This window comes from Cheilinus undulatus, linkage group 12, assembly GCF_018320785.1.
Source record: "Cheilinus undulatus linkage group 12, ASM1832078v1, whole genome shotgun sequence".
Taxonomy (NCBI): Eukaryota; Metazoa; Chordata; class Actinopteri; order Labriformes; family Labridae; genus Cheilinus; species Cheilinus undulatus.
This window is the reverse complement of record NC_054876.1, coordinates 9,127,019-9,142,295: the sequence shown is the minus strand read 5'-3', so window position 1 is coordinate 9,142,295 and position 15,277 is coordinate 9,127,019. Positions and strand designations below refer to the sequence as shown.

The window sequence follows — 15,277 nt, the reverse complement described above, 5'->3', positions numbered from 1 at the left end:
AATGCTTCATCAGGTTGCACAGGGGTCATTGTCTTACTGGATAATAAATCTTCTTCCAAGTCATAGTTCTCTTGCAGACTCAATAAGATTGTCCCCCAGGAATTGCCCATATTCTGCTGCATTCATTTTACCCTCTACCTTTACAAGCCTTCCAGGGCTGGCTGCTGAGAAGCATCCCCACAGCATGATGCTGCTACCACCTTGCTTCACAGTGAGGATGGTGTGTTTGTGGTGATGTGCAGTGTTTGGTATCTGTCAAACATAACAGCTTCTTTGATGGTCTCATCAGACCAAAGAACTTCCTTCCACATAGCTTTGGTGAACTCCAGTCCAGATTTAATCTGAGTTTTCTTCAACAGTGGTTCTCTTTGTCACTCTCCCATAAAGCTCTGACTGGTGAAGAACCTGGGCAGCAGTTGCTAGCACCAATTGGCTGGACCTCTGTTGAAGTAGGTCAGTCACTTTAGAGAGGGAGAATATTTACTCCATCACCTATTTTACATTACATATTTTTGTTTAATTTGCATTACATTGTAGAAACCTGTTTACACTTGAACATTAAAGAGTATTTTATGAAACATTTTTGTCCAAAGGCCAGATCATAGCACATAACCATGACTGATTTATAAAATCAGTGAAAGGCTAAAACATTCACGGGGGTGAATGCTTTTCACAGGCACTATATTATCACTGATTCTCGAGAAAAAGGAACAAAATATTTGACTTTGTACTTTTGCTTTATTTCAGTGATTTAGAGTGGATATTTGTGTAGGCTGAGGGCCTGAACCATTGTGTGTAGGAGCAGAATAATTCAAAATATGACCTTTATGCCCAAATCTAGATTTTTTTTCCAACTCCATTAGACACACTAAAAGGCATTTATTTTTTTTATTTTATTGATTCAAGATAAATGCCAAGTCTTCAGTTATCTAAAACTGGTATTCAGTAATATTATTATTCCATTACATGCATTCATTTCCACTCAAAAAATAAATTCCATTCATCTGACATATTTCATCACTGAATTTCCTGACTTTCTATTTTTATATCAAATATTAACCATATACAGCAAATATTTTTAAAAAATCAGTTATTCCATGTAGCTAAGCTGGTATTTTAATAAGAATAAAATAAAAAAGATACTTAAAAGTGGCTTTTCAACCCAAATAATTATCTTAAATAACTATAGATGAAGGAAAATGAAAATAAAAGCTGAAAACAAGCATTCTACATGCTCTGATTGTTTTAATTTAATAATTTTTGGATTCTTTAACTTTGGGAGCTTTCTCACACAAACATGCATAAAAATTTCTTTATACACCCCTCAGGTTGGAATTTTTTTATATTTTTTTTTAAATCAAGTTGGCAAGGGTGACAAGTTTTGAGTGCCACTGATTTAAGGGAATACTGCTGTCTTATGGCACCATCTTGTGTTATTTTAAGGTATTGACAAATAGTGAAGGCCTGTCGTATCAGAATTTTTTTGTTTTATTAAACCTTTATTTAACCAGATAAAACCCGTTAAGGGGTTTCAATAAGAGGCTCAGAGAAAGACAGAAACCCCTCAAAAGCAAATCATCTTTTTGGAGCTTTTTATTACTTTTTTGACAAATATATATGAAGGTTTTTTTTCCTATCAAGGAAACATTCTTTCAAAGATACGTTTACAGCAAATTCATTCCTGCAAACAGACAGGAAACATGGGAAATCATCTGGAGACATGATCAAACTAACAATTTCTATTTGTGCCCAGGAAAAAAGGTAAGGGTGCATTTTCATGATTATGATAAATTCATGACAGTGAAACAGAGGTCAGTCAACGCCAATGGGACATTTTTCAACATCTGTGTTATCATGATACATGGGGTGAATTATTAGTTTTGCATCAAGGCACACAAGCATTGAGAACCGTCAGTGGAGCATTGCTTTTTTGCCAAGACATTGGTCCCATTGGGCAGTACAGCTGTACAAACTACAGAACGAAAATAACAGAATATAACATAGGACTTGGTTTGCAGGATAACAAAAGAAAATCTCAAAGAATTTAGATCAATAATGTACACACAGATTGAGTGAGAGCTCAGCGTCTCAACAAAGATTGAGAAACATTGGCTCTGAAGTATGGAGGCGCCGACATCTCAAATTAATTTCTCAAACCTGCTAGGGTTGATGGAAGACCTGCACCTACAGAGGATGTAGCTCAGCGAGGGATCTGTTTTCCTGCTGTATAAACTCCTGCAAACTTCTTTTTCCCTGCCTGAAATTGCTCTCCCTTCTTGAAAACGGCAAGATGACCAAAAGTCTGAGGAGAGTCTCAATATTACTGAAACTTCTGGTCTGCGACGTCTTGAGCGTATCGAGCACAGTCGTTGGGAGATATCCCGCCACGGTACCCAACCATTTCTCTTTCCATGACTTCATCTCAGCATGAAGGGAACCCTGATCTGGCAAGTCCTCTTTGTACAAGCGAAACACAAGACCACTAAGGATGCTGGTTTCTACTTTGGACATTGCATAAGGCACAATCTCCAGACACCTCAAGGTATCCAATACCTTCTCTGTGAAGAGGTCGTCGATTTCTGCTATCGACTGCTCAACAACTTTCGTGCTTATAGATTCTTTGTAGAACTCGCTCAGTGGCTCTAGTAGCACTGAATGCAACATTGTAATGTCAAGTTTAGAAGCCAGTGCAATGGCTTCTTCAAACCAGGCCTTGTGATGGGTGTCTATGTCACTCTGAAGTTTACAGAGGGATGCTTTGAGATCAGGGAAATTGTGCACAGCATGCAACATATCCAAGGGTTTGCCCTGAAGACACTGACTGAGCTTCTTAGTTACACTCAAGACGTTCTTTTGCACCACAGTTGATAGGATAAACTCAAAGTTTCTGATCGCATCGAAGATCTGTGAAGCCTGCTGCTGATTTGAAGGGCTTCCCTCCATTTTCAGCTCATTCAGACAGAGCATGACGGCCTCTAAGATCTCCACCATCAACTCGTGCATGTCGTGACTCTTCTCCCAGTTTTTGATCAGTTTGTCCCTCAGCTCGTTGCCTCTACCTTCATCGTGCTGGAACACGTGAATGATCATGTCTTCCAGTTTGTTCTGGCGTTCTGAATCCTCTGTGAGCCAGTGTAATACTTTTCCTATGAGAGCTGCTCCATCTGCCACTTCTTGAACAGGAGAGGATCTTGCCAGCCATATGTTAAGAGACAAAGCAAAGCTGAGCGTTCTTAGAGCTTGAGGGTATTTCTGTGCTAAAGCTAAACTTACAGCCTTCATCTGAGCTCCTATCTCACCAAAACTCATCAACGCCTGGCCTCTACAGAACTCCATGTTGAGCCCCCATTTCTGAGACAGAGCCGTCTCAATGGCATCTGCAAGGACAACTGGGTCTCCGCAAAAGGGTATAAAAGCTAATGTTTCCTCACACTGGATGCCCTCTTTGTTTAGGAATCTGATGCACACAGGGACATAGAGCTCACCCTCAATATCAACAGCTTGCTCTGTTATGACTGTGAAGAACTGGGAGTCCCAGAGCTCCTTGAGGATTTGTTCGCGCAGTTCTGGGTCATAGAAAGAGAGGGCTGTTCTCTGTCCTTGATCAACAGTTGGTTCTATGCCTTGGTCTGTTGGATTCTCTGCCTTCAGTTCTTTTGGAACCTCTTCATGCAGTTCAACGCCTCCTGATTAAAGAATAAGAATATATTTTCAAGTCATACAGAAAAAAAACAACTGCACCTTATTTACAAGCAATTAGTAATTCTATGGACAGAATCTTGGGCTGCCTCTAAAAGTCTAACCCACAATTTCTCTTGATTTTGTAGCCGAGGGCAGCACAGCCCAGAGCAGCTGGATAATGACATTATAAATTCTTGGAGAATAAAGAGAATAATATACAAACAGCATCATACTTGGGCTTCCTAAGGTAAAATGCATGTAAATACGCTGCCTCTCAAAAGATTGAGATCACTGGCAAATTTCTTTGTTTTCCCAAGAAAAACATTTTCATGCAGTTCACAGTTATCAGCAACTGTCAGTCATCTGCCATGGCTGCTAATCAAAGTTGTTCATTTTGCAAAGCTAAAAAAAATTTTACATTGGACCTTGGGGAAGGAAAGCTATCAAAAGATTTTGCAATGCCATGCCGTACACTGTAGGCAGCACTTGCTTAGGGCCAGTTTCATCCAACAACAGGATAATGACCCAACAAACTCCTCCAAAATGTCTACGAAATATTTAAAGAATAAGCAGTCAGAATTCTGACTGTAATGAAGTGGCCAGCAGAGTCTTCAGATCTGAACCCTATTGAGGCGTTGTGGGAGCAGCTTAAACGTACGGTACGAAGGAAGACTCCATCAAGCCAATCCATCTTGTGGGAGATGCTCAAGGAGGCATGGGGTGAAATCTCATCAGACTACCTTAAAAAACTGACAGAGTGCCTGGGGTCTGCACAGCTGTAATGGCTGCAAATGTTTGTTTTTTTCCTATGAAAGCAAAGTTCAAAAAACATTTTTCATTAAAATCATTATTTCTAACTCTGACAATGTCAGCATGACCAGTTCATTTGCTGTATTTCTTATTCAGACTAATTTCATGAGCTTTTCCATGGAAAACAGGAAAAATTCCAAGTGATCCCAAACTTTTGAGCGGTAGTGTATGTTGGTCCACACAGATATTGTACTCAATCCAATATCTCAAAGTTGGACGAATATACCTATATAATGGGGTTAAGGACTAAAAGACTCTTGCATGTATAAACCTCATTGAGACCTGTACAGGACTAGTGGGGCTTGTCCACTACAACTTTTGGCTGCGCTGAGCCAGACCAAGTTGAGCTGCGCCCAAATGTGATCCAGCTCCACCTCAAGGCGCGGCTCGCTGTTGCAAAGCGGGTCACAAGGTACGATCTGTTGAGGGGATTTAACCCTTCTGTTACTGATAAACCCCCCCCAATAATTTTCAGTCTCTGCTTGAGCTGTCTATAACTGTAACCGTGGTGGTCATATGTCAGCATCCACGGTACGACTTAAATATTTATGGCACAAGACCAAAACTTAAGATTTATGTGCTCATACTATGGTCCAATAGTTGCGCCCGGCTGAAGTCCTCACACTTGAAGAGTGAAACAGGGCGGACCATACGCAGATCCAGGATTACAAATTTTTCTGCACCTACTAATAACAAAAGTTTGACCCTTTCTTCTTCTTACACACAAATAAATTCTAGACTTTTTTAAAAAACAAAATGCTGGAAATATTCTAAATATTTAGTCCATGACAGAGTCAGTCTTTAATTTATTAACTGGCGCTAGTAAAACATTCCATTCTTATTGCCCAATCCAAAAGGATGACTGTGTCCATTTTCTGCTATCCAGAGACCCACAAATCAATTATCAAGTGATTTTACTTTAACTTCTATGTAGGAAAATTCTCCCTTATTGATGATAAGCCTTAATTATTGTTTGTTCATTGATTGCGGATAGAGAGAAGGAGAGAGAGCAAGAGTGAAATGAGTAGCGCTTACCGCTGACCAACTTGAGTGTTTCCAGAGTTCCCATCACCTGCAAAATACATGATAATGATTAGAACAGCTGAAAAGTGCAAGAGCTGTGTTCTTGATCAACTGTGTAATCAAGCAAAGTTTTTTTGCAAAATAATTTGAAGGTTTACCTGGTAAAGGCATGGACTGCTCTCAGGATCCACAGCTGCACACTCTTCAACGACCTCTGGCAGTCTCTGCAGTGTTGTACTGTGAGACAGAAGCATGACGTGATCTGTTCTGCTGCCTTTGCACATAGTGTTTTTCAAAAGATCCCTCAAGGAATTCAGGGTGGTCTTCATCAGGTCACACTCCATACTGACGCTTGGCAGGACAGCCACTATTCTGAGCAGTAAGGAGACAGTTGGGTGGCTCTTTGACTCAGGATGGTTAAGTGTTTCAGCGATGGAGGCTGGAGGAGCAACATCCTGGTATTTCTCTCTCCAAACTGCAGCCCAGTCACTGATTTCCTGCTCTGCTGCTTCAGGCTCAGGAACATCTGTAAGGTAGATGCTGAATGGCTTGTCTGTGGACTCTGGTAGAACGGGCTGAGGATTACAGGAGGGCAGCAATGACAGAACTGAGAGGGCCCTTAAGTGGCCCTCTGAGAAGCTGTACTTCATTTCATCGACAAGGCTTCTAAGGAGAGGAACACTTAGATTTTCTCTGTAATAAATCTCTGGAGATTCATAGCTGCTGGCCTCCTCTGAGAAGCATACCTGTTCAGGTGCTACCCTGGTGGCCAGCTGGAATGCCTGCTCAAACCAAGATGAGTGCAATGTGCTCACATTCTGCAACATTTTGTTAAGAGTCTCGATGATTGAGGGGATTTTTTCCACTTCACAAAGAATATCAGCAGGATTTCCGCAGCGGAAGACAGTGCTACAATTACGGAGAGGAGCACATGCATTCTTTAAAATTACAAGGGTGACTATGAAATCCATATTTCTCAGAGCGGAAGAGAGAACTTGGGCATGCATGGACTTAACGCCTATGGTACTAGAGCTGACAGCCTCCAGGCAACTGAGAATGCCCTCTAATGTGTCAGCGAGAATGTCAAAGAAGTCCTCCCTCTTCTTCCATCTCGAGCAGCATGTTTCGGGTATTTCCTCCAGCGCCTCTCTTGGCATATTCAGAAGGCCATCGACAGCCTGTGCAAGCTGCCCCTCAAGCTGAGGAGACTCATCAAAGAACAGAAGCAGGTCTTCTGTGATGTCCAACATCTTTGCTACTGAAGGGCAAGGCACGCTTCCTGACAGCCAATGGGCTAGGCCACAAGACTCACTGGGCGTCACGACAGAGAGTGGATAGCTCTTGAGGAAATCCAGAGACATTTTCTTCAGGCTTTGATAACCTGAACCCAAGTGCATGAATGCCTGTCCACGACACTGAGACATCGGCAGTCCCCAGTCTTCAGTGAGAATCTTGGCGAGGTTCTTTGCTTGTGAATCAATATGACCGTTTTCATCAAATGGTAAGAAACCCATGAGCTCAACTTTGGGAGCAGATTCTCCCACATACCTGACAAAAACAGGCAAGTGTGTCTTGTCTGCAATTCTGACAGGTTTGTCCGTGATTAGTGAGAAGAATGGGGATTCCTGTATTTCTTTAAGGATGACATCTCTGATTCCATTTATGAGGAGGTTCACCACTTCATCGTCGCTTAAAAATGTGCATCTGCTGTCACTTTCATACCACTGGCACATGCTGAGTTCCTGGTTGAGAAGCTCTCTGCTCTCTTCAGAGAGGTCAGAGAGATGAATATTCTTTTTCCCTAGTAGAGCAGCTTGTCTGAATACCGTTGCAATGCTTCGACGATTGTCTCCTGCATGACCGTTCTCATCTGCTGGTTTAATGTCTTGGACCTCAGTGTTGTCTGGGGACTGCTGAATGTTTGGTTCCTCATAATCCTCTTTGACCAAGTCAACTAAAGAAACAAGAAAGAAAAAAAAGAGGTTATGGAAAACATCCAAATAATGGGAAAATGCTCAATCAAACTTTTAAAAGTCACTTTCACATATGCACTCCTGAAAGTTCCAAGAAAATTTAATGCAGACTGCCCCCATTGTCCAACCATCTCTGTTGGGAAAAGGTGCAAGAGTTGGGGTGGGAGGGCATTTTAGAAGGCAATACATGACATAAAAAGAATAACGGTTGACAACAGAATAGTCCACCATAATATAAATATTTGTCTGTAAATCAATGATGTGTGTATTCTTACATATCTAAAATTCTCAACACTTCAGTCCTGTTGCTGGTCTAGAAGTCTAGAGGTCAAAAAGAGCCTAGAGTGAGACAAATATGGCTGAACACTACATGGCACAGAAGCATGGGGCACTTCATTATCCCTTTTGTTTAGACAATGCATATCTACATCGCCTGACAATTGCAGAAAAAAAACCAAAGTATACATTTAAACGGTCAGTTTTTAATCATGTTGTGCAGCACCTGGGATGCTATCTAAATTACTTAATTTGGAAAGTCCAAGGCAGAAGTTGGGGTTTAGTGGTATTTACAAACCAGTGTACCCACAGTAGAGTAGATCTTTCCCCTTCCCCAGCTACAGGATTAAAGTCTACACAACCATGGATAGTTTTATGCAATTACAAAGTGTTTGAGTCCAAAATGCTGCTGTCTGGATAGTGAAACAGGAAATTCTGCATCACTCCAGTATAGGTGAGCACCAATTAGCTAGTTCACATTATTTAACAATGGTATAAAGGTGTCAAACATCAGTCAGTGTGCTGGGGCAGTAATGTTAGGCAATCACATTCTGATCGCAGATGAGAAGATCGCTCCATCTTTAGTAAGCTAAAGTGGAAGCAGAGTTTCAAGTAGCATCAGTCCACTGTTTCCTCCTTTCTTACACTTGTCCCCACAGTCCCAAAAATGTTACAGCCACCTTCCCAAATGGCTATTTTTTCCCACTCTTTAACTTCATATTAAATTATTTATATCATTAGTATTTTTGGCAGATGTGTAATATTTACCTGGAAATTAGTACCTCTGTCACATTAGCACCATGTACACTGTGTGTGTTTTATTTATAATCTGGTCTAAGTCCTTCCACAAGTGAAGATGTACACATGTAAATATTTCCATTATCATGATTATTGTAGTTATTATGAATGCTAATTTTGGTTATGTTGTATTTAAATATTTTTTGCACATTTTATTCCTTACTTTTGTTGTATTTATATTATTTTATATTACAATATTTTTGTTAGATTTATATTAACAACAAACAAAAAGTTTATAGTCATCTTAAGAAAGAAGACGTGGGGTACAGACCCCTTTTCCACCTTTAAAAATCACCTGGGAGAGAAGTTATTCAATGTAAGTCTTTTACAGTTAACTAAATATAAAAATGCAAACAGTGAGAAATTAAATTTATAATGTATTTAGAATACAGAGAAACAACCAAATCATCCCTTTCATACTGTTTGTATAAAATTTGACCCATTTTGACATGACAAAATAAAATTAACCTAATTATATTTTAATCGACCTTTAATTTATTATTTTTCTTAAAATTAACAATACACAGAAATTTGAAGTGCATTAAAATGTACAGTTTGAGTGTAACTGTGTAAGCATTTATAGCCTATTCAACATAAAAGGAGTTTGTTGCAACATTTCTGAATAGACCTGAATGCTATGCGATTATGACTTTCAGTTGTATAATGGAGGTATTTTCCCCTCAGATATTTTTCTCCAAAATTGTAAATTCTTGTCTTCTTCTTGTGGGCCCAAATCTCATCTCTTACAAGATAAGAGTCTCCTCACACCCCTACTACCTATGCAAAACAGCCTCATTAAGAACACATTACAGTGTTTTAAGTTGATGTATATTTTTAGTGCAACTCCAACAGCACAACTAGGCTTTCCCCAAGACTCAACAACGTGCCTCAGAACACCATTAAACTACTTGTTTAAGGAACGTGGATGAACAAAGCAAAAGACTTCAGCTGACGTAGGTGTTGGTCTTGCTCTGAATTCCACAAATTTATTCAGGAATACAAACATCTGCCAAAATTTTCATTTCAACATACACTGATAATTCAATTTTAAGCAAATATTTACTGATAACCAATATAATACCAATAATATCAGTCATCCCTAGCAAAGTATTTTGATTAGCGGTGCTGTGTTTTCATCATTTAGGGTATTGAATGATTAAAGATGCTTTGCTCCAAAACCAAGTGGTGTTAAATCTTAAATTTCACATTCCCTGCTCTCTGAAACATTTGAAAAGGATAAAGGTTATCCAGCCATTTTCTACACCCCTTATTCTATTCCCATGTGGGGAGCTGGAGCCATCGCTGGGTCAGAGGCAGGGTACACCCTGGACTTGTCACAGGGCTGGCACAAAGAGACAAACAACCACACTCATACCCTAACGACAATCAAGAGTCACCGAATAACCTAACCAACATGTCCTTGGTAGTGGGAGGAAGCTGGAGCAACCGGGGGAACATGCTAACAGAAAGGGCCTAACCAGGATGTGAATTAGGAACCTTCTTGCTATAAATCAAAAGTGCTGAAGTTGTCATACAGCCCTGTAAGGATTATTCATTTGTTTGTGTCAAATAGGTCTCTGTACAATCTACATAGATTTGTTGCTAAGATTTGGTATAAACACTTGTAGTGAAAGAATTCTCACCCTGCAATCATACAACGAAGGCACTGGATTATGAGAATTATGTAAGGCACAATAGTGAATATGATTTGGAGTGACATTCCTTTTGTGCAAACATTATCATGGCACATATAAGATTCTTGCGAGAGCTATCAACTTCTTTACTGATAGAAAACAATAAGCAACTATTTTGTTAATAGACATGTTAGTGTTGACAGTAAATTTTTATGCAAAAACATTTAAAAAATAATCAACGACAGTAGCCAATGCAGCCTTAATACAGAATCTACTCTGGGTTTTTTTGCCTAGACTTTATGAGTGGCCCATTTTCATAGTTGGTCAGGAGACAGGCCACGGTGTAGAGCTGATTAATGTTGCCCAAAAGCCGGAGGGGAATCTCAGAGTCAAAGAACTTGTGCTCTTTCACTCGCTGTATGACACGCTCCAAATGCACCCTTAGGCGTGTAATGGCGTAGGTCTCCCTGACCTCACCGGCAGGCCCGTAGATTCTACACGACACAACGTCATCAGCCAGGAAACCCCTGTCCACCATGATGGCCATCCCAGGTTTCAGAAGGGAAAGGATTCCTGACTCTTGCAACATCTGCACATCACTGGTTGATCCTGCATACAGTGGAGAAACGAAGGTGACTGCCCCATGAGGTGCAACTCCAAGCAGCCCTTTGAGGGTGCAGTGTGACTTGTACGATGAGAAAACTTCCGACTGGAGAAAAGTTGACGATGGACACTGGCACCTCAGCTCTGTGCAGTCCAAGATGACCGCGGTGTCTTTATAGTTCTTAAACTCCACAGGGAGATGTTTCTGTATTTCCACTTCTGGCATCCAGATCCTCACTGATCCCAGCACAGCGCACAAGAAGTTGCTCCATGTTGTTATGATGCGACTAACGGTCGTCTGGTGGACTCCATAACGGAGAGCGAGGTCATACTGTTTTGATCCCAGCGCAAGATAGTTCAAAAGCATGAACATTTCATCGATGGGCTGAAGGGAGTGAGCCTGTTCAAAACAAAAACATTTCAGAACATTTAAGGTAGGTTTCTCCCAAATTAATCTAATACTATCAGACCTGATCTTGCTATCAAGAGAATTGTGCAGTCAATAATAATAACAATAAAAACAATAATAAGATTTCTTACAGCAGGGCAAGAGGGCTGTGTTTTGGTACCTCTCTGTGCTTGAGGCCGACTGACCATATATGGCAAAAAGGGCTCTATTAAGGCCCAAAAACGCATCAGGGAGTCATAGGATGTGAACCTAATGAAATAAAATAACAAAATTAATTTGAGTTTAGTGTAAATGAAGTCTACAGGCTACAATAATATTCAGCTAATACCTTATTTTCACAAAGAAGCCTTGTAGGTGCGTTAACAGACCCTGCACTTAGCACACTCAAAGAGTTAAATGCGCCGGAACTGTCAGATTAGACCGGTGCAACTGATTAGACGGAGTGATTCACTTTCTCCACTGAAGGAGAAAACTTTGTTTTGAACATGAAACTCCAATCACAGTTTTCAAACAAACCCTGAAAAAGTCCCCCTTCCCTCCTTACTCATCATCTTTATGTGGAAAAAAGAGGAAAAGCAGAATATCTATGCTTAATACGAGAGAAGGCTGCACTGCAATGCACAATACAGGCTCTTTTGATTAATGAAGGGTTTACAGTGGCCACTCAGTAAAACATATTAACAACAAAAATTAACCAAATGTTGGTTAGCACAGGAATAATATTACAATATTAACACCAATCCCATCTGTGCATTTATTTCCCCTGGAATTTATTTACTTTACCAATTACAGACATGATGATAGACATTGTTTTGTTTGGTCTTGTTGGATCTAAGATATTTGTGGAAAACAATGATTTTCCTAACCTGACACGCCAGATGGATTTGTTTCACACATCCATCTGGGTAAGCTTCAATAGGAAACATTTGAGAAAAGGCAGAGGCTTTGAAAAAACTCGGAGCACGATTGGATGAACGTTCTATCACATAGCTACAAGCCAATAAGAGCAACAAAACATGTTACGTAGCAGTTATCGAGCTGTGCGTGTGCAGCTACCGGGAAATAACGCAAAACATGGCGACTATAGTCATGTAAGTACTCGACTTTTGTCCTTTTTTAAAAGAAAACAACTCACTGCTGTTTTTTCTTCTTCTTTCAACAAAGAATTGTTGTCAAGTTCTGATAAAACTTGCGCTTAAGCATCATCCACGCTAAGCTCTTCTGCCACAACTGCACTGGCCTCTTGCTGCTGCTTGTTTACGTCTCGACTCTGCTGTGCCTGAAAGTACTAGCCCTCGTCGCTGAATGGTCCTGTCACTTTCTAACTGGGCTCAAACGGTTCAGATGGGAGCTTAACAAGATGGATCCGCCAGCAAAAAACACGGAACTGGGCGTATCCATCTGCTTTGCAAGGTTATCATTTTCCAAGGTTAAATTAAATCTTTCTTCCTTTAATTTTAAATTAGCAAGGGTGGCACAATGCATCGGTTAACGGGGGGGGGGGGATCTTTGGGTTTTAATAGCTCATGTATGAAGGATTTATTTAAAATAATGAAAATGCAATAATTTTTAAAATGCACATTATTCTATCTTACGAAATAATTTGCCTTGGACTCATTTTTGTTGGCGTCAACTTTTAAAAGATGATTTTCACTTCATGCCAAACTGTGCACAAAACCACAGCACAAAGGCGAGACAGGCACGCAGGGAGATAGAAACTGCACCATAAAAGCTTCACAAACTATTGAGCTAAGATAACATTAACTGGTTTCTATGTTTGAAAATAATACTATGAAAGTCTTTTATTTCTGTTTTTCTTTCTACATTCTTACCTTGTGAAAAAGCGGATGTCGCTGTCGGAGGCAAAAAACCGATGAATCCCAAACCGCTGCTTTATATGTAGCTCTTCAATTTGGCTTTTAAGGTCATTGATTTAAGCTCTAAGGGTCTCGTTTTCTTCAAGACATAAATCCATCACAACAGGATCTGGGGCTTTTGCATAGTCATGGTCCCACGTAGCCGGCTCCTCCCATGACACGTCATCCTCCTCTGCCGGTATGGCCCACTCTCTCCAATGCTCCTGGTCTTGAGGGTGGAAGTGAGAAATTGTTCGACTCAAACAATGAAGGAACTGCTGCCTTTTCCAGCAGTCCTCTCCCTGTCACAAAGGGCTGACGAAAAATCGGATGGCAACGATCCACTTATGCCTGGTTTTCACATCAGTCAGAAATGTGTGAAAGCCAAGTACAGCATTGTATTTGCTGGATGCTGTACATAACGGCACACAGCAGTGTTCCAATGTAGAGCATCCTGTTCTTTGAAATTTATATTTTTCCTCTCGGACATGGCTAGCTCACGGCTGTAACACTGTTATCAATGCAGTACCCGAAGTAATGCGACTGGCTGAGATTTTACCGGAAACACGTCAGCACCCCTGCATGCATATAGCCTATTAGGGCTGTCAGTATTAGGGCTTTCACTTTTTATTCAAATCCGAACATTAATTTGAACCCATGGGTGGAGGTTTAAATTCAAACTGTGATGAGCCATTCCAAGTCAAAATAAATGATCAACCAGCACACCATGCTGTCTGAAGCAGTTTGCCTTTTGATCCAGCAGAGAGCGCTCTCAGGATAACTTAGCCATCATGTGCCGTCTTTGCCTCAGTAAAAAAGGACAGCGGTGCGCCAAGTTTTACAAAGCAAAGATGGAAGCAGATCAACCAGTGAACAAAAATGACATCTCAACACAAGAAGCTCTGTGTGGATTTTTATGGTAAAATAAAAAACAGGGAGAGTGATTCAGGAGATGCAAACATACATAAAGGAAACTCTTTAACGGAGCAACATAAGGTACTGCCTGTAGCTCTCAAAGCTGGCTCGCAGTGTTAATTTTGTTGACTAAAACTATGACTAAAACTATGACTAAAACTATTCGTCAACAGCCTTTTTTCCATGACAGAAACTAAACTAAAACTAATAACAGTAGATGTGTGATGACTAAAATTGACAAAAACTAAGTTTTGTTTATGTCAAAATGACAAAAACTAGACTAAAATGTAATTTAGTTTTCGTCAGACATTCAAAATCTGTGATATTTCCCCACTGTGGGTTAATCTGTCAAAATGCAATGCATCTGTAGCTATTCTGCCTCTCTGCTGTAGAAAGCAGATCAAACTGACAGGTTTTCTTTTAGCAAATAATCTCCATTAAAATAACCAGGATCACTCAAAAGGCCATCAGGATGTTGGTCGATGCATAAGTAGCATATTACTGCTGTTAAAATCCAACACTTTTAAAAACCGCTTCTGTTGTCTAAAGATTATTATTTTCCTGATGCTGAGGTCCTGTCTAGTGTGGCTCAATAACAGATAAAGCAATAAATAAGGATGTGTTTTTTTTTAGGAAAAATTGACAGCTCTAGTCAACAAGAAGACATTAATTGTGATAAGTTACTGTCCATGATTAGTGCATTCATTTGTTTTAAAATCATGATTGCGTGCATTATCGTCCCTTTCAGCACACTTTGATTAAGCCACTGCAGCACCTCTCTGCAGCCACAGTGCAAAATAAATTCACTAACGCTTTCTAATGTCTCATTTCACTTTCAAAATAATACAGACTGCACAAAATTCAAAAGTCATCTGCACCTTGTGATATGAAGCATTTACCTTTTTACTGATCCCTTAAGCCCAAAACACACTGGCATGTCATGTTATTTGAGACCCTTCAACTGCCATCCTTAACACACACCAACAGCAGTGTATTAAGAGTTAAGCTCCCAAACAGCCACTCCACTGCCAGGTGTCTGATACCAGAGCTGTAAGCCCACTTGGCGATCACTTGTCTGGGTAAGTGAAAAAACCACAGGAACAGTGGTATTTCACCAGCAGCTAAGGCCTCTTGTCTATTCTTACCTTGGACAAAAGCTGCCGCTAGATTTCTTTTCTGTACCCTCAAACCGCCTAAAACAGAGCAGCTCCTATGGCAGTAGAGATGGAAAAATAGCTATTCTCTCAAGGAAAGACTCATCAGAAATAGACACCTGGCCTAAAGTGCCGCGGCGCATCG

General features: G+C 40.3%; 1 protein-coding gene across 1 annotated transcript in view; it reads right to left on the bottom strand.

Annotated features, from left to right (window-relative positions):
- Positions 1-1,590: 1,590 nt before the first annotated feature.
- si:dkey-250d21.1 overlaps positions 1,591-15,277 on the bottom strand; it is a 28,491-nt gene continuing 14,804 nt past the window's right edge. The window contains exons 9-11 of the mRNA XM_041800964.1: positions 5,673-7,468; positions 5,527-5,563; positions 1,591-3,686 (exon numbers count right to left, since the gene is read on the bottom strand). Coding sequence (XP_041656898.1) covers positions 2,185-3,686; positions 5,527-5,563; positions 5,673-7,468 — 3,335 coding nt within the window. The 3' untranslated portion in view covers positions 1,591-2,184. The remainder of the gene's footprint in view (positions 3,687-5,526; positions 5,564-5,672; positions 7,469-15,277) is intronic.